The 22,908-nt window shown below is 39.9% G+C and overlaps 1 protein-coding gene across 4 annotated transcripts in view; it reads left to right on the top strand.

Annotated features, from left to right (window-relative positions):
- The window catches only part of ap1b1 (adaptor related protein complex 1 subunit beta 1), a 79,030-nt gene that overhangs the window by 35,141 nt on the left and 20,981 nt on the right, over positions 1-22,908 (top strand). For 2 of the 4 annotated variants that reach the window (XM_057831279.1, XM_057831277.1), the window contains exons 14-20: positions 442-643; positions 776-796; positions 975-1,061; positions 8,333-8,362; positions 10,868-11,005; positions 11,092-11,237; positions 11,323-11,452. In XM_057831279.1, the coding sequence (XP_057687262.1) occupies positions 442-643; positions 776-796; positions 975-1,061; positions 8,333-8,362; positions 10,868-11,005; positions 11,092-11,237; positions 11,323-11,452 (754 nt within the window). The remainder of the gene's footprint in view (positions 1-441; positions 644-775; positions 797-974; positions 1,062-8,332; positions 8,363-10,867; positions 11,006-11,091; positions 11,238-11,322; positions 11,453-22,908) is intronic. The other 2 variants (XM_057831280.1, XM_057831281.1) reach the window with 2 other exon arrangements.

Consider the following 22,908-nt stretch of genomic DNA (forward strand, 5'->3'; position numbering starts at 1 on the left):
GGTGTCCGATCTGCGCCTGAGTTCAGCTGCTGTTATTGAAGACGAGACTGATTTAATTTTCTTTAAATTTTAGTTTCATTCTACAAGTGTTCATGTCATGAGCAGCTGAATAAAGTCAGCAAACCACATGGATGTCTGACATTGTCATTTCGGAGCTTAGCTCGTTGTTTAGCTTGGACTTAGCTCCAACGTCTTGGCGAGGACAGTACAATTACGTATAATTCATGTTTTTGGATAGTTATTTTGACATTTAGGGAGTCTTTTGGGGTACCTAAAAGGTTAATTCCGATTTAGGCAGAAATTCGGGTTACGTCACCAGCGCAGTAACTGAACTCAATCGTAACCAGGGGACTACCTGTACTGTATTACATGACCTTAGCCAGGTGTGCAGTCTCTTTCCAAACTGGTGACATTTGATTTTTCGCAATTTTTTTCTGCTAGCGGCGAAAGCGTGGAGAGCCCTGACACAGGTTCTGCTGCTGTCACTTCTGAGGCGCCCCCTGCAGTCATTCCGTCCCAGGATCTTCTTGGAGATCTGCTCAATCTGGATCTAACGCCTACAACCACAACTGGGCCACCGCCTCCGTCCTCCGGCCTGCAAATGGGGGCTATGGACCTTCTCGGAGGAGGACTGGATAGCCTGGTAAAACTTTCCAGCAAATCCTCTTTTGCTCTTCCTCCTGTGCAATCATTTTTTATTCAAGCTTTATCTCCTCCACTTGATAAAAATTATTTTCACATGTTTTTCCTTCCTTGTTCAATGCTGCACCTGCAGATGGGGGATGAGTCTGAGCCGGTAATGATATGTAGAGCAGGGAAGATTTGAAACCATTTTAAACATTGGAATTCATTTGTCTACGTTTTTATTCTCATTTATAATTTCCATGTATCACCTATTACCGAGGCAATATTGGACCCAAGGCCATTTCTTGTCTTACCTGTGGGACATGTAATCTGTTTCATCTTTCAATCAGCCGCCCGTTCCCCTGCGGACAGACACTCCTCAGTCACCGCAGCCCCTCCATCAATCCCCATCGCCCCCAGATTACAGCCCGACTGAGGTTGGTCCCTAGGACCTCAATGGCTAGAGACTAGAATGCACTTTTGTCCCCTGTTTTACCACCGTGGCCTACAAATGATTTAAATGGTTCATACGCTGTAAAAACATAAAATAATAATAACTTGGAAGAACTTAGTTTCAAGTCAACCAATATCACTTGATCTTTTTAAAGATTTGATAGAAAATTTAATAAAAAGTTATCGGTTAAAAGACATTTCAAGTAAACTGGACTTCAGATAAGTAGATTGAACGCAATATTTTAGGTAAACATAATTGGAACTCAACATTGTAAATAAACTGGATGTCGTTTTGATTAAGTGTGTTGTTTAAAGTTAGAATCAAACCCAAGCCACCACTGTTAAGAATGTCCCGATCCGATCACGCCATTTTTCAGAGGATCTGAATCGGGTGGAAAGGATTGGGTTTTTAATTTGAAAAAAAAAATCTTTTTTGCTTTGTGCTCGTACAGCCTCTCACTCTCCCTCCTGATGCTATACTTGGTTAGCCTAATTTGCCTAAAAAAAGTCCGCTAGTTTAAATGCTATGAATGCTAAAGTATTTACAATTCTCATAGCAAATCGCTCACACGTAACTGTACAAACTGTAGCTGTAAACTAAATGACAAATGCATACACAAACCATTATTAGCTGAAACAACTTACAGCCATATGTTGGCCAAACCAGAGCGTTGGATATGTTGTTTCTCGGCCTTGCAATATGTTTGGAATTTTTGGATAATTGTTTTGGGGTACTTAAAGGGTGAATTCCGACTTAGGCGGAAATTCAGGTTACGTCGCCAGCGTAGGAACTGAACTCGTTCGTAACCCGGTCACTACTTGTAATCATATTAACATAATAAAACGGGTTAGGAATACTCACATTAACAAGTTTCTTAAGAGAACTTCTGAATCGGCATAAAATCAAGTTAGCGTCACTGATAGAAAGTTTTGTTTTTTACAGTGTATGACTTGTGCCACTTTTGATGTTTGTGAGTATCAGTCTTGGTCAGGGGTGAAAGTGGTTAGAATTTCTTGCCCTGGAGCAGTTTTTTTTGGGGGGGGGGCGGGGGGGGGGGGGGGGCAAACCTTCTAAGACCAGTGAAATGAAAACGACTTTTGCCACAGTCATACCTATAACTCACAATAAAACGGGCTTTACACATTCATTAGGCTACTGCATGTAACAAAGGCCGATATACAAAACTAATTTCCATTCAAAATTTTTTTCAACGATGTGCAAAATAACAAAAGACCAACCACCATCCCTTAATTTTTATTTCCTCACATCTAAATGCAAATCCTCCGTTTTTACTACTTTAGAACATACAGTGTATCACAAAAGTGAGTACATCCCTCGCATTTCTGCAGATATTTAAGTATCTTAAGTAACTTAAGTATCTTTTCATGGGACAACACTGACAAAATGACACTTTGACACAATGAAAAGTAGTCTGTGTGCAGCTTATATAATAGTTAATTTATTTCCCCCTCAAAATATAGCCATTAATATCTAAAAACGTGAGTACACCCCTATGAAAAAAACGTACATCCCTAAACGTCCAAATTGAGTACTGCTTGTCATTTTCCCACCAAAATGTCATGTGAATCATTACACGAGTGCTGTCAGCATTGCTGCAGAGATTGAAGAGGTTGGGGTCAGCCTGTTAGTGCTCAGAGCATACGCTGCACTCTACATCAAATTGGGGTGCATGGCTGTCACCCCAGGAGGAAGCCTCTTCTGAAGACGGTACACAAGAAAGCCCGCAAACAGTTTGCTGAAGACGTGTCAACAAAGCACATGGATTACTGGAACCATGTCCTATGGTCTGATGAGACGGGCGGGCTTTCTTGTGTACAGTCTTCTGAAGAGGCTTCCTCCTGGAGTGAGAGCCATGCACACCAATTTGATGTAGAGTGTGACGTATGGTCTGAGCACTAACAGGCTGACCCCCCCACCTCTTCAATCTCTGCAGCAATGCTAACAGCACTCCGGTAACGGGTCACATGACATTTTGGAGGGAAAATGACAAGCAGTACTCAATTTGGACATTTAGGGATGTATGTTTTTTCAAAGGGGTGTACTCACTTTTGTTGCCAGGGGTTTAGATATTAATAGCTATGTTTTGAGTTATTTTGAGGGGAAAATAAATTAACTCTATTATAGAAGCTGCACACAGACTACTTTTCATTGTGTCAAAGTATCATTTTGTTAGTGTTGTCCCATGAAAAGATATACAGTGGTACCTCGACATACGATCACTTCGACACACGATCTTTTCGACATCCGACGTAAAATTTGACGCGCCATTTGTTTCTACATCCGACGACATGCTCGAAATACGACGACATGACAGCAACGCAAACGAACTCACGGCGGATTTTCTTGTGTGAGAAATCAACACAGGTTTCCAAAAAATTGGTACAGTTGGTGAAACAAGGAAAAAAGTGATGCTTACCTTTGAAATGAAGATGGAAATTATAGAAAAATATGAGTGTGGGGTGCGTATCCGTGAGCTGGCTCAACAATACAGCTCCACGGTCCTCTTCCGACCACCGTTCGCAAGTCTTTATACAGTAAGTTAAGGTGACAATTATTATTGTGGTAACATCGCCAAAGAAATCGCCAGCTTCGTCACGTTTTTATAATTTATTTAAGAACTTATTCAACACAAAATGCCCATTGCCCTCTGCAGTTGACTGTGCTCTCAAGAAAACGAAAGTATTATCTCTACCGCACTGACCAATCTCACTGTGACGTCAGCCCCGCGGTGCATTCAGGTACAGCAAAAACTGTCCACCACATTAGAATCCAATTTGTTACATTATTAACGGAATCATTTTTATTTTATTATTATTATTATTATTAATATTATTATTATCATTATTATAGTATTCTGATTTTTATTCATAACTTATTTATTTTGCTATGTTTAATTGCCATTTATAATAATTGCACCAGCAGTATTTATTATGGATTTAGTGTAGGTTTTCGGTCTGTGGAACGAATTAATGGAATTTTAATGTATTCCTATGGGAAAATCCTGCTCGACATACGACCATTTCGACTTACAAACAAGGTCTTGGAACGAATTAACTTCGTATGTAGAGGTACCACTGTACTTAAATATCTGCAGAAATGCGAGGGGTGTACTCACTTTTGTGATACAGTGTAGCTTAAGAACATGGGCGTAGGTTTGCATTGGGAAGGTAGGGACATTACCACCTTTTCAGGATGCTCAAATTGTCAACACCAACTTTTAAGCAACCTTATTTACATTATATAATGAGTTCAGTTATATACGTAGGTCATTTAGATTGTCTTCCCATATCTTGTAAGGACAGAATAGACCTGTCATTTTGTTCAGACTTACATCATCTATCCCTTTTCACTTGCTGAATGTGCCGTTCCATTTTTCCCCCTCAAACACATGTTTGATTGGCTGATGACTTGACCCCCCCTCCCCCTCCCAGACACACTCACACAACCCTGACCGAGTCATGTCAACAACATGCTGCCTCCTCCGTCCCCTTCGAAGAGGGATATTAGAAGGTTTTTTTTTTCGGCCAGCAGCAGCCACTGTAATTAATGTAAATAGATGTCAGTGTTGTGGAGGTTGGGGAAACGCCAGAACCACCCACCACAAGGGACTTGCACTTCAAAATGTTTCTTTAGTAGTTTTTGAAAACAAAGGTTTGAATTGAACGTTGTATCACCTTAACCAATACACATGAAAGTTAGTATGACTCAATTCAGATTTATTATGCATTGATCATTTAGCCCAGGGTAGTCAAACCAATTCCACAAATGGCCAAGAGGGTCCTGGATTTCATTTCATCCGAGACTGTGCAAACAGATTAACCAATACATTTTCTGCTGAAACAATCAGCCCCTGACTGCAATCAACTGATTATACTTGTCGGAGATCAGATTGGTGAAAAGATGACCTCTTCGTTGGTTGGAACGAAATCCAGGACCCTCTTGGCCCTTTGTGGAATTGGTTTGACGCCCTTGATTTAGCCCAGTACTTCTCAAATAGTGGGGCGGGCCCCCCCAGGGGGGCGCGGAGCGATGCTGGGGGTGGTGCATGTGACATGGGGAACATACTTTTTCGCCATACTAGAATAAAGTGTAATTGCAGATCCACTTAGTGGGTGGCAGTGGCGCTCTCATTTTCAGCATAAACGCAGTATTTTTGAAACAAACAAGAGCACACAGCAAAGAGCACTGGAGATATGAAAAGCTAAGACAAAGAAAAATGATGAAGCGTATGTACAGTGCCTTGCAAAAGTATTCGGCCCCTTTGAATCTTGCAACCTTTCGCCACATTTCAGGCTTCAAACATAAAGATATGAAATTTAATTTTTTTGTCAAGAATCAACAACTAGTGGGACACAATCGTGAAGTGGAACAACATTTATTGGATAATTTAAACTTTTTTAACAAATAAAAAACTGAAAAGTGGGGCGTGCAATATTATTCGGCCCCTTTACTTTCAGTGCAGCAAACTCACTCAAGAAGTTCAGTCAGGATCTCTGAATGATCCAATGTTGTCTTAAATGACCGATGATGATAAATAGAATCCACCTGTGTGTAATCAAGTCTCCGTATAAATGCACCTGCTCTGTGATAGTTTCAGGGTTCTGTTTAAAGTGCAGAGAGCATTATGAAAACCAAGGAACACACCAGGCAGGTCCGAGATACTGTTGTGGAGAAGTTTAAAGCCGGATTTGGATACAAAAAGATTTCCCAAGCTTTAAACATTTCAAGGAGCACTGTGAAAGCCATTATATTGAAATGGAAGGAGCATCAGACTACTGCAAATCTACCAAGACCCGGCCGTCCTTCCAATCTGTCTTCTCAAACAAGGAGAAAACTGATCAGAGATGCAGCCAAGAGGCCCATGATCACTCTGGATGAACTGCAGAGATCTACAGCTGAGGTGGGAGAGTCTGTCCATTGGACAACAATCAGTCGTACACTGCACAAATCTGGCCTTTATGAAAGAGTGGCAAGAAGAAAGCCATTTCTCAAAGATATCCATAAAAAGTCTCGTTTAAAGTTTGCCACAAGCCACCTGGGAGACACACCAAACATGTGGAAGAAGGTGCTCTGGTCAGATGAAACCAAAATTGAACTTTTTGGCCACAATGCAAAACGATATATTTGGCGTAAAAGCAACACAGCTCATCACCCTGAACACACCATCCCCACTGTCAAACATGGTGGTGGCAGCATCATGGTTTGGGCCTGCTTTTCTTCAGCAGGGACAGGGAAGATGGTTAAAATTGACGGGAAGATGGATGCAGCCAAATACAGGAACATTCTGGAAGAAAACCTGTTGGCATCTGCACAAGACCTGAGACTGGGACGGAGATTTATCTTCCAACAGGACAATGATCCAAAACATAAAGCCAAATCTACAATGGAATGGTTCAAAAATAAACGTATCCAGGTGTTAGAATGTCCAAGTCAAAGTCCAGACCTGAATCCAATCGAGAATCTGTGGAAAGAGCTGAAGACTGCTGTTCACAAACACTCTCCATCCAACCTCACTGAGCTCGAGCTGTTTTGCAAGGAAGAATGGGCAAGAATGTCAGTCTCTCGATGTGCAAAACTGATAGAAACATACCCCAAGCGACTTGCAGCTGTAATTGGAGCAAAAGGTGGTGCTACAAAGTATTAACGCAAGGGGGACGAATAATATTGCACGCCCCACTTTTCAGTTTTTTATTTGTTAAAAAACTTTAAATTATCCAATAAATTTTGTTCCACTTCACCATTGTGTCCCACTTGTTGTTGATTCTTGACAAAAAATTAAAATTTTATATCTTTATGTTTGAAGCCTGAAATGTGGCGAAAGGTTGCAAGGTTCAAGGGGGCCGAATACTTTTGCAAGGCGCTGTAGCTTTTGGCTTTGACTTTTAGTACAGTGAGAGACGAGGAAAGACCAGTCTGTTTACTTTGTCTAAAAATGTTCGCAGCGGACAGCAGGAATTTTTTTTTCCCAGCGAAAACCTGCCAAATATTGCCAACAATCGTCCCGCTTTGTCAGTGTTACGTCAGTAGACCAGCGAGCACTGTCAGCATCACATAAGGAGGCATACCAATTTGCTCAATGCAAAATAACCAAATACCACAGCAAAGGAGCTGATACTGCCTGCAGCAAAAATAAAAACTCTCTCTCCGTCCAATGACACTGTTGTTTTTGTTCTATTATTTATTAGTTTTTTTCCCAGTCCAATAGTTTGGCATATTGTCCTCTCAAGTTAATGTTGCTAATCAATTTGAATTTATTATTATTTATTGATTTTATTATATTTTTTTCCAGTGTCAAATGGTCAAAAAATGTATCTTGAGTCTATTTTTACAGTATGAATTTTTTTTGTTTTTGTTAGTTTTTACTTTTTTCTTTAATATTAAAACAGACACAATGTTATGCAGTGGTGTACTTATAATAATAAGAATTTTACAGACAGATGATACTACAGTATATTTACAGTGGCAGCAGAGAGTTGGGGGGGCGCAGAACGTTTACGTCTTCCTGGAGGGGGCGTAACAGAAAATATTTGAGAAGCACTGATTTAGCCTATCAACTAATTAGGTACATATTTGTGAGAAATGTAGCCCTGACCCTTGTTCAGTAATCTGTTTGGTTTTATTAATGTCCCATCCCCAGCAAAAAGTGTACATGCATGTTATGCTGTTATATCGTTCCCACCAAAGGTGAGACCAAACCTTCGCCCTTTTTAAGAACATTGGATGTACGTTAAAATTGAAAATATTTTAAATATTGACTTTTTTTAATGTGCGTTACATATATTAGTTTTAAGAAATACGTACAAAAAGGTTGTTTTCTTCTTGGAGAGGTGTGTGTGTGGCAGCCTGGCAGCTTTTTTTTTCACGTGGGGTTTTGACGGTTGCAGTCATATTTTCGGCATCAAAGCACCGTTCCGCTCCGTTCTAGCCCCGAATCTTTTCCTGGAACGGCATACCGGACTGTTCCGGCCCACTTTCACTCCTGGTCTTGGTAACAATCTCAGGAAATGTTATGTGTGTATTGTTAGTGAGCCCTCACTTCGCCACGAAATAGTTTCACGCATTGTTGCACTTCCACCACTGTTAGCGAGCTATGCACTTGTTCTCACAGTATAATGTCCCCCCTTCCTAGTTCCCATGCTTGCAGTTGCTCACTTATCTTCCAACCTCCTCAGACCTGCACAATACGCTTTTCGTTGTACAAGTTAATCACTCAACTTTTTGTTTCACTTCCAGATTGGTGGAGACCTTGGAGGAAGTCCTGCTGTAAGTTGTTGTAATTCACACTTTTTGAGGCAGCTTTGCACCATGTATTGTCATTTACTTAGCTGAGTAATTAATTAGACTAAAAATGAGGTAACTTCAGTTACTTTTCATCTGGGTCTTTCCCTGTTCTGCAACTTTAGCCTACTTATTATTATTATTATTATTCAATCATTATTCTCCGCGTTTTTTCGGCGCACCGCGCAGCCCGAACCATTGCACCAATCGGCGCCATTCAAGTATCGGCACGACCGGAATTTTCGCGCAACGCAGGGAATTTTTCAAATGGCCTACAATTTTTGAGGGGCATAAAAGTTGTATACAGAATTTGGAAAAAAATTACGGTTACCCGGAAATTTGCCAAAAACTTACCAATTCATTTCTAATGGGAAAATTTCCCATTCACTTCCAATTGGATTTCCAATAGAATTTACATTGCATTGATGCCATTGACAGCCATGCATGTCAAATCTATTGATCCTAATGGACTTGGATTCTATTGACGCCTATGTAACTCGATGCCATTGACGGCCATGGACGTCCAAAAATGTTTCCATTAATTTTCAATGGGAGAAAAAAAACAAATGTCCCCAAATCAATAGGAAATGACCAGATATCAATAGGACGTGTCCCCCAAACTTCCCCGATTCCATTGACGCTTAAGGAGGGTGCTGCCATTGACGGCCAAATTTCCCATTCATTTTTTTCTAATGGCATTTTCTTTGTTTAATGCCATGGAAAAGCACTATAGACCCTACCCACGTGACGTCACAACTCCTTCCTCCTGACTGGTGCCGCCCAATTGTCCGTCAACACATCATGTTTCCCTGTTACGGCTACGTACATTCCTCCTATTTACGACGTGTTTTTCTGCTCGTTAACATTAATAATCAAAATGGTGAAGGCGTGTGTGGCGGTCGGTTGCAATAAAAGAGAAGATAGACGGAGAAGACGGAGAGACTTGAAGTTCTACTGGATTCCGAGAGACCAGGAGAGAAGAGAGCGAGATGGGCTGCTGCAATTCGACGAGAAAACTGGGCTCCAAACGATTACCACAGATTATGTAGTAGTCATTTTATATCTGGTAAGATGCATTTAATATATATTTAGAGGGTTTTGGGGTGACAACCACAATTAAGATCATTGCTAGGCTAATCGCCGACAACATACACGTATGTATGTAGTGAGAGTGCTATCGCTAAACCATATAAACATTAAAAGCCCTAACTCCATTGACAAACGACATGAAATACATTAGACTTGACAGTGGATGTTAGCAATAACAAAAGATTTTGAATTGAAAATTTCGTAACTCACCTTTCCAAGCACAAGATAGATTCCTGCCGAATTTTCGTGGACGAGGACCTGTTTCACCCAACCAGCAACGAAGTATTTATAAGCCTCCAAGCTCTTAAAGTTTTTCAAACTTTCGTGAGAATAGGCTGATTTTGTGTGGACAAGATAGTTGTACAGTTCAGGGTAGCTAGCAGATGTCAGGCAAATACGGCGGAGACAGCGGGTCGAAAAACATCGATTTAGGCATCAAATATGGATCTGGCGAATGGATAAACTGAAGCTTTTCCACATAACTCCTTTTATGCAACGTATCAAGTGAGTTTACGGCATCCGAAAGCACCGGGTCTTCCATGAAATGCATTATAAATTGCTCGATCAATTGAGACCATTGATAATACAGACACAAAATGACGGACAAGTGGGCGGAACCATACAGCGAGCACGTGATTTTGTGACGTCGGTGGGTAGGGTCTATACAAGTATAACACCATTTACCATTAACGGGCATGTTTGTCCATTCTATTGATGCCGATGTACTTGGATTCTATTGACGCCTATGTAAGTCGATGCCATTGACGGCCATGGACGTCCAATTTTTTTCCCATTCATTTTCAATGGGGAAAAAAAAACAGTGTCCCCAAATCAACAGGAAATGACCAGATATCAATAGGACGTGTCCCCCAAACTTCCCCGATACCATTGACACTTATGAAGGATTCTGCCATTGGCACCCATGGACGTCCAAATTTCTCCAAATTTCTCATTCAGGCATTGTACTTTGTTTAATGCCATTGATGGGCATGTTTGTCCATTCTATTGATAGATCTGTATCTCCTCACAGGAAAGACCCAGAGTAATTTCTCCAGAAATTGCAGTTTCTAGTTGGGAGAAGTAATTTGTAACTTTAACTAATTACTTTTTTAAAGTAAGATTAACAACACTGCATATGGATCAATATTGGTTAATCAAGGCATGACTTCCCCTTCCCCATGTATGACGCAACCCCAACCAATACTCCTACTCCTATTACTACTGCACCATAAGGCTGTTTAACACTAGCGGCAGCCGCAAAACGAGAGGGGCCACGTTGGCTGACGTAGACGTCAAAAAGTGAAAAGAGTTCAAATGAATTTGACGTCTATTGCCATCAATAGGTATTTCAATGTAAATTATTTTAGTAACATTACTGATTTTTGTCAATGTGACCTGCAGATGCCAGCTGGCTTTGGCGCACCACCCGCTGCCGTACCGCCTGCTTTCACCGCCCCTGTAAGTGGTGGTCTGGATGACTTGTTTGACCTTGGCGGTGGAGTTGGTATGCCAGTGAGTGCCTATGTGCCTCCCAAAACAGTGAGTTTAAAAAAAAAAAAAAAGTGTTGAATGCCATCAAGACACCACCAGTTTTCTAAGTGGTAGACATTGTTTCCTTTTTCTAGCTTTGGCTTCCAGCTATGAAGGCGAAGGGCTTGGAGATTACTGGAACATTTGGTCGTCGAGCTGGAGTTGTTCAAATGGAGATGACTCTTACGAATAAAGCAATGAGTGTCATGACTGATTTTGCCATTCAATTCAATAGAAACAGGTAACACCTTGCTATCATTTTTAGGGTTATTAGTGAATGTACACAGTTCTGTCATTTATACTCGTTTCATCTTCTCCGGTTTTAGTTTTGGTTTGGCACCTGCTGGTCCTCTCCAGGTTCTGACTCCAGTTAGCCCAAACCAGAGTATCGAGGTGGTTCTTCCCCTCAACACTGTGGGACCTGTCATGAAGATGGAGCCTCTCAATAACCTACAGGTTACACACTTCAAATGTTTACTTCCTCGAATGTGTATTGTGCACATTTTATAAAACAAGCACATATGTTAAGTACAGTGTTTTCATATTTTATTAAGAAAGCAGAGATCCTCTGTTTTAGAGACTTAATGTGCACTGCAAAAACACACCTCCCTAATAGCTTACTGTGGGGCAAATACGTATTTAGTCAACCACTAATTGTGCGAGTTTTCCCACTTGAAAATATTAGAGGGGCTTGTAATTGTCAACATGGGTAAACCTCAACCATGAGAGCCAGAATGTGGGGGAAAAAATCCAGAAAGTCACATTGTTTGATTTTTAAAGAATTTATTTGGAAATCATGGTGGAAAATAAGTATTTGGTCAATACCAAAAGTTCATCTCAATACTTTGTTATGTACCCTTTGTTGGCAATAACGCAGGCCAAACGTTTTCTGTAACTCTTCACAAGCTTTTCACACACTGTTGCTGGTATTTTGGCCCATTCCTCCATGCAGATCTCCTCTAGAGCAGTGATGTTTTGGGGCTGTCGTTGGGCAGCACGGACTTTCAACTCCCTCCACAGATTTTTTATGGGGTTGAGATCTGGAGACTGGCTAGGCCTCTCCAGGACCTTGAAATGCTTCTTACAAAGCCACTCCTTTGTTGCCCCGGCTGTGTGTTTCGGATCATTGTCATTCTGAAAGACCCAGCCACGTCTCATCTTCAATGCCCTTGCTGATGGAAGGAGACTTTCACTCAAACTCTCTCGATACATGGCCCCATTTATTCTTTCCATTACACAGATCAGTCGTCCTGGTCCCTTTGCACAAAAACAGCCCCAAAGCATGATGTTTCCACCCCCATGCTTCACAGTGGGTATGGTGTTCTTCGGCTGCAATTCAGTATTCTTTCTCCTCCAAACACGAGAACCTGTGTTTCTACCAAAAGTCCGATTTTGGTTTCATCTGACCATAACACATTCTCCCTGTCCTCTTCTGGATCATCCAAATGCTCTCTAGCGAACCGCAGACGGGCCTGGACGTGTACTTTCTTCAGCAGGGGGACATGTCTGGTAGTGCAGGATTTGAGTCCCTGGCGGCGCATTGTGTTACTGATAGTAGCCTATGTTACTGTGGTCCCAGCTCTCTGTAGGTCATTCACGAGGTCCCCCCGTGTGGTTCTGGGATTTTTTCTCACCTTTCTTGTTATCATTTTGACGCCACGGGGTGAGGAGGAGGAGGAGGATTATCAGTGGTCTTGTATGTCTTCCATTTTCTAATAATTGCTCCCACAGTTGATTTCTTTTCACCAAGCGTTTTACCAATTGAAGATTCAGTCTTCCCAGCAAGGTGCAGGTCTACAATTTTGTCTCTGGTGTCCTTCGACAGCTTGTTGGTCTTGGCCATTGTGGAGTTTGGAGTGTGACTGACTGAGGTTGTGGACAGGTGTCTTTTATACCAATAATGAGTTAAAACAGGTGCCATTAGTACAGGTAACTAGTGGAGCCTCATTAGACCTCGTTAGAAGACGTTAGACCTCTTTGACAGCCAGAAATCTTGCTTGTTTGTAGGTGACCAAATACAGTGGTACCTCTACATACGATCGCTTCGACACACGAACTTTTCGACATCCGACGTAAAATTTGACTCGCCATTTGTTTCTACATCCGACGACATGCTCGAAATACGACGACAATGGCAGCACCGCAGACGAATGCACGGCGGATTTTCTTGTGTGACAAATCAACACTGGTTTCAGAAAAGGTTGGTACAGGTGGTGAAACAAGGAAAAAGTTGACGCTTACCTTCTAAATGAAGATGCAAATGACAGAAAAATATGAGCGTAGGGTGGGCATCCGTGAAATGGCTCAACAATACATCTCCACGGTCCTCCTCCGACCATCGTTCGCCAGTCTTTATAAGTTAAGCTGACAATTCTTATTGTGGTAACATCTCCAGAGAAATCGCCAACTTCGCCACGTTTTTATCATTTATTTCACAACTTATTCAAAACAAAAACACCTTCTGTCTGCCGCAATTGACGGTGTTCTCAAGAAAACATTCAAGGTGAAAGTGAAACTCAAGCTCACCGGTCTGTCTCTGTGACCTGGCACGTCAGCCCCGCGGTGCGTTCAGGGTCAGCAAAAAACGTCCGCCACATTAGAACCCGATTCGTTACATTAATACAGGAATTATTATTATTATTATTCCGATTTTGATTTATAATTTATTTGTTTTGCTATGTGTAATTGCCATTTGTAATAGTACCAGCAGTATTTTTTAAGGATTTAGTGAAGGTTTTTGGGCTGTGGAACGAATTAATGGAATTATAATGTATTCCTATGGGAAAATCCTGCTCGACATACGACCATTTCGACTTACAAACAAGGTCCTGGAACGGATTAACTTCGTATGTAGAGGTACCACTGTACTTATTTTCCACTCTAATTTGGAAATAAATTCTTAAAAAATCAAACAATGTGATTTTCTGTTTGTTTTTTCCACATTCTGTCACACATGGCTGAGGTTTACCCATGTTGACAATTACAGGCCTCTCTAATCTTTTCAAGTAGGAGAACTTGCACAATTGGTGGTTGACTAAATACTTATTTGCCCCACTGAAGGTGCATCAAGTAGTTTGAATCATGGTGAATAGTGAATGGAGCTGTGTGTAGCTGCCTAAAGGAGATAAGTGCTGCTAGAGGGGTAGCAATAGGTGGGGGCTAACATTGGTGGTTATGCAACATATGGCTCCTTTGTTTCTCTTTGCCCTTTACTGTTTTTCCACTCGGATAATTGTTTACTCTTTTCTCCTGATGTAACGTAGTGCCCCAAAACACTATTTCGAGTACCTGATGTGTAGTCGCAGTTTTGCTTCCTGAACCTTTCATGACCACTGTTCACATTAAAAAGAAAGGCTTTGCTGGCTTTGGACAAAAGACGCATTGTGACTTCAGGCTATTCATAATTAATCACAGTCACCTGCTGCGTCGAGCGGGGTGCCAAACTCTCAAGTGATGAGTTTAGCTAAGATAGCAGATTGCTTCATTAACTGCAGCCTCATTAATTATTTATCAGCAGTTCTACTTTATCCTCCTGACACAGTGTTAAAAATGGTCCTCTGATGCTCATGTAGGTGGTCTACAGCAGCAACTTGTGTTAACAGCTGGAGCCTGAAAAGACTGGATAGTCCATTGTGGCTCTGTAGTTGAGTACACTCCATGATGACTGCGTTACTAGCAGCTGGAATCATACTCTGTTCAAGGATTAAGGGGCCGTTTAACGACAAATTTTGTTTGCGTTTAAATGGTTCCGTCTCGGTTCCGTTTCCATTACAACGATGTTGCAATTCTGCGTAAAAACAATGTAGTATTCATGCCAGGCCCTAGGGGGCAGTGCAGTTTTACAAGGCAGCGATGCGCTTCCTTGACAACAACCTCCTCAGCCATGTAAAGGTGAGGCCATTCAGCAACACAAACTGTGTCTTGGTGTCGCAGCATCACCATGTAAACGGCCCATAAGGTCTGATTTACAAAGATCCCAAATATCAGGGATGATATTTTGTGTTCACTTGAAAGGGAACCACGGACAGAAAGACTTGTAGTTCTTAAAAGATAAATATTAGTATTAGGGGTGCACGATATCCATTTTTTGAAACCGATATCGACAACTTCCTGCTCCTCTAAGCCGATACCGATATCGATTACCGATAATAAATATATAATTTTTTGAACACCCGGAGGTTTAAAAATAAATAAAAACTAGTGGTGGATTCAACATTGATTTGCCTTTGATTTCATCAGATTTTTCATAATGATATGAACAAAACAGTGCGGTTCACTTCTGCACTGCCCGACAGCCAGCTAAGAATGAATGCAGTTCCATAAACCACAAGGCTTGATCTTTCCTTGCTTTTATGGGAAGACACTCGTCTTAATATTGTGACAGTACAACAGCAAAATACACATATTCAATACTCAATATACAACAAACTGCACAATAAACTTATATACACAGCTATTATATGTATAGCAAAGCACACTAGCTTGAGCTACTAAAGCATTGGCTGGCTTCTATAACACAACTTATATAAGTTCTGTACATATGACCCTTCACCACAGAAGTAAACATATATTGTACATCCATATGTTATCGTAAACATAAAATACTTACATATATTTCCGAGGCGGAAACGTAACAGAAAGCATTCACGACTGTCAATTAGGGCTGCAGCTATCGAATATTTTAGTAATCGAGTAATCGACTGAAAATTCTATCGATTAATCGAGTAATCGGATAAAACAAATATATTTTTAGGTGAAGAGCAATTATACATATACATGAGAAAACAAGACATTTCATCTAATCTTGAACCATTTTCAGTCAATCAATGTCTTTATTTTCGTTGTATATTGTTGAAAACAGCCAACAATTGCATCTCAGGTGTAACTAGAATAAAAAAAAAAAAAAGACTAATTCACTGCTTTCACTCAAAAAACTTTTAGATCTTATTAATATATATATATATATATATATATCTTACCTAAAAATGCCGTTACGCTTGATAACACACATCACTTAAAAGTTTGGATTTTTTCCCCACGTGTTTCAATTGAATTTCTCATTGTGTCAAGCCATTTTTAAGTTCTAGTTAAGTTTTAAGTTAGTCTAAACTGTAAGTCCTGATAGGATTTTGAGTTTTTGCAGTGTTCAAAATAAATGTATGATACAGGCTGTATTGGAGCACATTAGGGACCAGTGCTACTTGGTGTTTTATCCAGAAATGACTACTGAGCTAAAATTGATAGTTAGCATTATTGAGTTTTTATTTTACACCCTCATCACTCCACATCGCTATGTTATGTTAAAGCCTGTATGTAAAACACGTTAGCCAAGCATCGACAGTGGTCATAATTAATAGAAACCTAGCCCTCCGCAGGGCTAACGTTACGTTAATCTTATTTATTTGCGCTTAGCGCTCTTTATTAGCGCTCTTTATTAGCGCTTAGCGCTGTACTGCTTTAAGATGGCGGCTGTTTACAAACGCTGCCCAGACGCGGCCGAGTCTGTCAATGGTCATCTAGTTCAACATACATGTGATCTCAATGAGACGCGCCAGACGCTGCCTGTTACCAATGTAGCATTGTGCGGGCTAGTATTTAGCAACGTCGGCGTCGTTTGTGGCGGCTGTCGGCTGCGGTAAGTTTTTTTTTTTTTTCCCTTCTTCCTCTCCGCACGTGACAGCGCGTTGTCCCGCATTAAAAGTAGTCCTAGCAAAACGTGATGCTTAGAGCTGTCAAAATAAACGATTACTCGAGGTGAATAAAATTACTCGGATCAGTTTTTAAACTCGAGTTACTCGAGTTGCTCGAGTACTCGTTTCAGCTCTACTGTCAATGCTCCCGCTTGACACTGCAATGTGTAAGTGATTGAACCAAACTACTGTAACAAAAAAATAGATGCAGTGAATTATTCTGACCAGCAGGTGGGAGCAATGGCCCGCAAATGGTCAACTGATTTCCCATACAAGAAACTGCAAAGCCAGAACAGTACATATTATCGGTCCTATTATAATTGTTATTGGATTTATCGGGATGACGTCATAATTCCTATTATCGGACTAGAGGTGTGCAAAATTTCCGATTCTTAGATTATTCGCGATTTGGCCGTGGAAGATTCGAGAACGATTCACAAACATCCAAATTCCGATTATTGAAATATGCCAAGTAAAGCAGAAGTACAACACACGCAGCGCGCTGCGCGGTCTTCGGTACGCAATTAGGGACGGAGCGAGAGTAGCTAAACATCATGCTTCTCATTACCCGGCCCCTCGGGTAACGCCAATGCTCAACTCGCGGCTCTAGCTCAACTCATGCCACGAGATAAAAAAAAAAAACAACAACATACCTGACTGCTGCTGAAAAGCTGCTACAAAGTACAGACACATTATGTTACGGTAGATATCATTTATATATGACTAGATGCAGTATAGATTCGGTATCGTTAGCAGCACATCTACAAAAAGCTAGATGCGGGCGTTAGTAACGGCCGCCATCTTAAAGCAGTACACTTCCCTGCAAAGCTGTTGTTGCGAACCTTCCAAGGGAACCTAATTAAGTTTTTATCTAAAATACTCCTAAATCGGTAAAATATTGACTTGAATCTATCTTTAAAATAGTTTTAAAACTTTCACATGTTGAAAGTAGACAAAAGAGAAATTATGGAATAACAGGAGCAATTTTAACAACTTTAACGGTTGATTCACAACATTGAATTAATTGAAAGTAGTTTAAAGCTGCTGATACAGAATGGGGACTGGAGTTTTTTTTACTTATTTTTGTATATTTGTTTACTGCTATATGTTAACTGAAATAGTAGTTTGGTTTAGCCTGAGAGGATTTTTGAACAATTTTGGAACTAATGTACAAAACAATTATTAAAAATAAAAAAAAAAAAAAAGGAGGGGGGTGCATCAATAATCGTTTTATAATCGAATCTGAGCCTCTGAATCGTAATCGAATCGTTAGGTGCCCAAAGATTCCCAGCTCTATATCGGACCGATAATTATCGGACCAATAATTATCGTGCACCAGTAATTAGTATAAGTTATAATGATTTGATATTCAAACCCCTTCTAATGTTTTCCTTTTTATAAAATTTGAAAAATTTGTTTAACTAGCGTAATTTTCGGACTATAAGCCGCTACTTTTTCCCTTCATTTTGAATTCTGCGGCTTATAGTCCAGTGCGGCTTATTTGAAGATTTATTTGGGTTAATAGGTAACAATTAAAACAAAGCGCCATCATAACATTGTCATAAGACCGTCATTCATACTTATGACATGACAGTATCATGGGCATCACTGAATGCTTATGTTGTGAAGTGACAGCGGCAAATTATGTCAATAACTCCATTTATGTCCAGCTTGGATCTTTTACATCCATTCAAAAGTGAGATATTTTGCCGGTTACCACTAAATGACATCTGTTATAAGCATTCATAAATGCTCATGACAGTGTCATGTCATAATTATAGCAGTCTTATGGCACCACTGTCTAATAAAGTGTTACCAAATACCATAACTAGCAATTAATGAAACAACTGGAACAGTAACTCAAGAAATTATTAGCACAGGACATGAATTTTGATTGTTATTTACATCTGTTGCGCTGCAATGCATGCTCAGAGCCATGTTGGACAACAACAGTGGTGGCAGCAGAGGCTTACTGTTTGACAGTGATGGCCAAATTAAGCTTCTTGAAGCAATGAAGCTTTGCAGCCAATTGGTTCAAAGTAATTGGTATGACGCTGATGTCAAATAAAGTATTACTGGTTAATATCCTTTTAGTGTAAATATCCCATAATATTTACTTAATGACATACATACATACACACATACATACATACATACATACATACATACATACTACAGGACAGCTGCGGCTTATAGTCCAGTGCGGCTTATCTTTGAACAAATGCTGTTTTCCTGCCAGATTTGGTGGGGGGGGCGGCTTATAGTCAGGTGCGCCTGCCTTATAGTGCGAAAATTAGGGTAGTAGGTTGCCATTGTTGTTGACGACACAATGCACTCTGGGCGGTGACGTCCCTGCACTGCCGTACTGCCACACTACAGGTGTACGATAATTATCGGTCTAATAAAAGGAATTATGACGTCATCCCAATAAAGCCGAGAGCAAAATATGTTATCGGGCCTATTAATAATATTCTTGGCACGGTGTTGAATGGGGGATGTGTGTGTTTCCACTCCCGTTTTGCCAGTATTCAAAGTTTTGTTACTATTCTAGAGGCCTTATTTTTCCTTCACTGAGTTATAAACCTTACTATGGCAATTAGCAAATGTTTGCATTTTACAGTGTTATGTTTACAAGTTCTTGAGAGGCCTTTTGGTTATTGATAGGCTTGCTGTTCTATAATTGCCAGGTTAAGAAAGTTGTTTCGTGGACCAAGATGACAAGTCTCCTCTCCTGTTGTACCAAATGTTTTATCTGCTGACAAAGCACGATACCTGTTGAGTTTATGTTTGTTAGTTTCAGATTCGTGCTAATTGTTCAGGGGAACACATCGTCAATGATATTGACTGATTGATTGTGATTGACTCAAATTATATTTATTTGAAAAAATTAATATGGGCACTTTATCTGAAGTCAAAACTTTTCTTGTCTTTCTTTTGTTCATTATAATAATGTTCATTTCATCATGAAAATTATGGTTCGGTCAAAGGCAAATCTATGCTGAATCAACCAATAGTATTTTTGACCTACGGGTGTTCAAAAAGTCAGGTGAATATGCATTGAAAAATTATATATATATTAGGTCTGTCAAACGATTAAATTTTTTAATCGAGTTAATTACAGCTTAAAAATTAATTAATCGTAATTAATCGCAATTAATCGCAATTCAAACCATCTCTAAAATATGCCATATTTTTATGTAAATTATTGTTGGAATGGAAAGATAAGACACACGACGGATATATACATACAGTATGGAAAGATAAGACACACGATGGATATATACATACAACATACTGTACATCAGTACTGTATTTATTTATTGTAACAATAAATCCACAAATGGCATTATTAACATTCTTTCTGTTAAAGTGATCCACGGATAGAAAGACTTGTAGTTCTTAAACGATAAATGTTATAGTTACAAGTTATAGTAATTTTATATTAAAACCCCTCTTCATGTTTTCGTTTTAATAAAATTTGTAAAAATTTCAATCAAAAGTAGAGTTAATATAATAATAATAATAATAAAAATAATAATAAAAATAGAGTGAAAAGTTTTACGCGGGTTTTGCATAGCTAAATTGATATGGAATGCCAGTTCATTTTGCATTGTTGTTTAACTGTGTGTCAGAATAGGGCCTCATTACTATAGACTGAAGTGCTTTTCTTTTTGATAACATTTTTTTTTTTTTTTTTTTTTTTTTGAGAGATAGGAATGTTCTTATTGTTGTGCTTTCACTAAACGATACTTATGTTTGTTGTGAAGGAGAAGCTTATGCCAATAAACGGCTTGGTCCAAAGAACGCCTGTGTCCACTCGCCTTTACTGTATAACATATACAGTGGGGAGAACAAGTATTTGATAATGGGTTTTCCCATTGGCAGTGTATCAAATACTTGTTCTCTACCACTGTATCTGTACATATCTTACCCAAAATAAAACGAGACACATAATTGCCACTAAAAGAAAGAAAACTTACCGAAATATGTGTGGAGCACAAATAGCAATTTGCATTGCATTGTGAATACAGCATAAACGTCTCACAACCACTAATTCTCCCACGTTTAGAATACATAACATGAGTATGGAACGGCGCTGCCCCCAAGCGGCCGGTGGCATTCTCTTCACTCTTAATGTCCATAAACGGCCTCATTGTAATGTATGCCAGCGGGTCATTCATTGCATGCGTTAATTGCGTCAAATATTTTAACGTGATTAATTTAAAAAATTAATTAACGCCCGTTAACGCGATAATTTTGACAGCCCTAATATATATATTATCGGTTATCGTATCGGTATCGGCCTTGAGGAGCAGGAAATTATCGTTTTTTTTTTTTTTTTAAATGGATATCGTGCACCCCTATTCCACAGTGTCAGTCTTTAGCGACATAAACATGTCGTCGGTTCCGCCCTTCCAAATTGAACCTGAGTAGAAAAGTGATGAGCAGGTCACAAAAAAAGCAGCAAAAGCAATTAAATGAAGGCCTCCAGTGGGATTCCAACCCTAGTTTCCCGTGCGACAGACGAACCCGTAAACCACAGGACTATACTACTCTGTGACGTTAGCAATGATTTACCTCATAAAAAAATCGCAACCCACATTCATTGTGTGTGCGGTAAAACCTGAAAGGGAAACGCAACTAAAAAGAGTGCGGCTGACTTGACCAGGGAAGTACAAAATGCTTTTCACTTCAGACAGCAATAACATAGGGATTGCGTAAAAGGGTTTATTGAAGACACAAAAAGGGTCTGTGACAGTAGGTCGGGTTTGAGTTAAAAAAAATATAGGAAAAAAATAAACAAACAAAAAAACCTGAGGGAAAACAACGGTGAGAGGCAGACAAACGAAAAAAACAACGCAATGATACAACTAGCAACGAAGGGATATACAAACTGTGAAATGGGAGCAAGCCGCCTAGGATCGGTTTAAATACACTGCGGATGAGCTGCAGTGGCGTACCGCACGCATGCTACTTTTAGAACATGACGTCGCATCGTAAAGCCGAAGTGGGACATTATAGACCCGCCCTCGCATAGAAACAATGTAATTTGTGCTACTTTTCGCCGGTAATCTTTCAAAAACGAACATGCCGATCACACATTGCTTTTTTGGAACTTGTAGAAACGAGCTCGTTGAATCCATTCACATTTCATATGCAGTAAACATTTTGTTGGGTTGGCACGGTCTTTCAGAGGATGAAGAGGTTAGCCATTTTTGTATTTTTAACTTATTTTTTAGCGTAACGTTGTACGGTACTGCTTCTGTCTGACAATGAATGACCTTAACAGAACTACGATGGTATCTGACTGCCACTGTTACCTTTTCTGTTATTAAAAAAAAAAAACAACAACAACTTTAGTAAGAGGGAAGTGTAAATAAATTAGAGAATTAAGATTTGTTAACAATGAAAAAATTAAAAGTGTCCGTTGGCTGTCACTGAGTAGCATTTGCGATCGCTACACAAAACTAACTAAATTACCCCCAAGAACGGTCAGAGACACAGTACAACCAGAGGATATATAAGAAAGACAGGGCTGATGGTAAAGGATAGCTTGCTGAAACAGGAGAATGTCATTGTTAGTTGCGTCGATAAAAAAGCTAAGGCTATGCTTAGGTCGGCTCGTTTTTATCGTCTTTTTCAGCCTTCGACACTCAAGCCATATCTTTCACTGAACATTTTTATGTTCTTTCACATCTTTGCCAGTGAATTTGGCACCTGGGACATCATTTTCGGAGAGAATTGGTAGGTTTAGCTCTGTAAACATCTCCTTCGTAGACGATTCCCATTCATTTCCTATTAGGGACAAACGGTGGCATGTCCCTCCTTAGCAACAGTAGCTAATGTCATGAATATTAATGAGTGGAAGTGACGTGTTGCTGGTTATACGCCATTGGATGCAGCTACGATGTTGAGAACTCATCCCACAGCGCTGTAACAAAACAATCTGACCAGCAGCAGAATGTGACAAAATCATGCCACTTATCATATTAGCTTTGCTTGCTAGCTAGCACAGCTATTCTCCCAGTCAGAGGTTGCGCTAGACTTTTTCGTTGTCTGTCATTTTGACTGACAGGGTCATAAAAATCCGGTCATAATCTATTTTTACCTGTCACTTAAATTTTTTAAATGATAATAACGACATATTCAATAGTATTTAGTTTTCATTCATTTTTAATTAATATTCTGTCCGAACAAGCTTAACAGAGAATCCACACCGTG

The sequence above is a fragment of the Corythoichthys intestinalis genome, chromosome 3, assembly GCF_030265065.1.
Source record: "Corythoichthys intestinalis isolate RoL2023-P3 chromosome 3, ASM3026506v1, whole genome shotgun sequence".
In the NCBI taxonomy this organism is placed as follows: Eukaryota; Metazoa; Chordata; class Actinopteri; order Syngnathiformes; family Syngnathidae; genus Corythoichthys; species Corythoichthys intestinalis.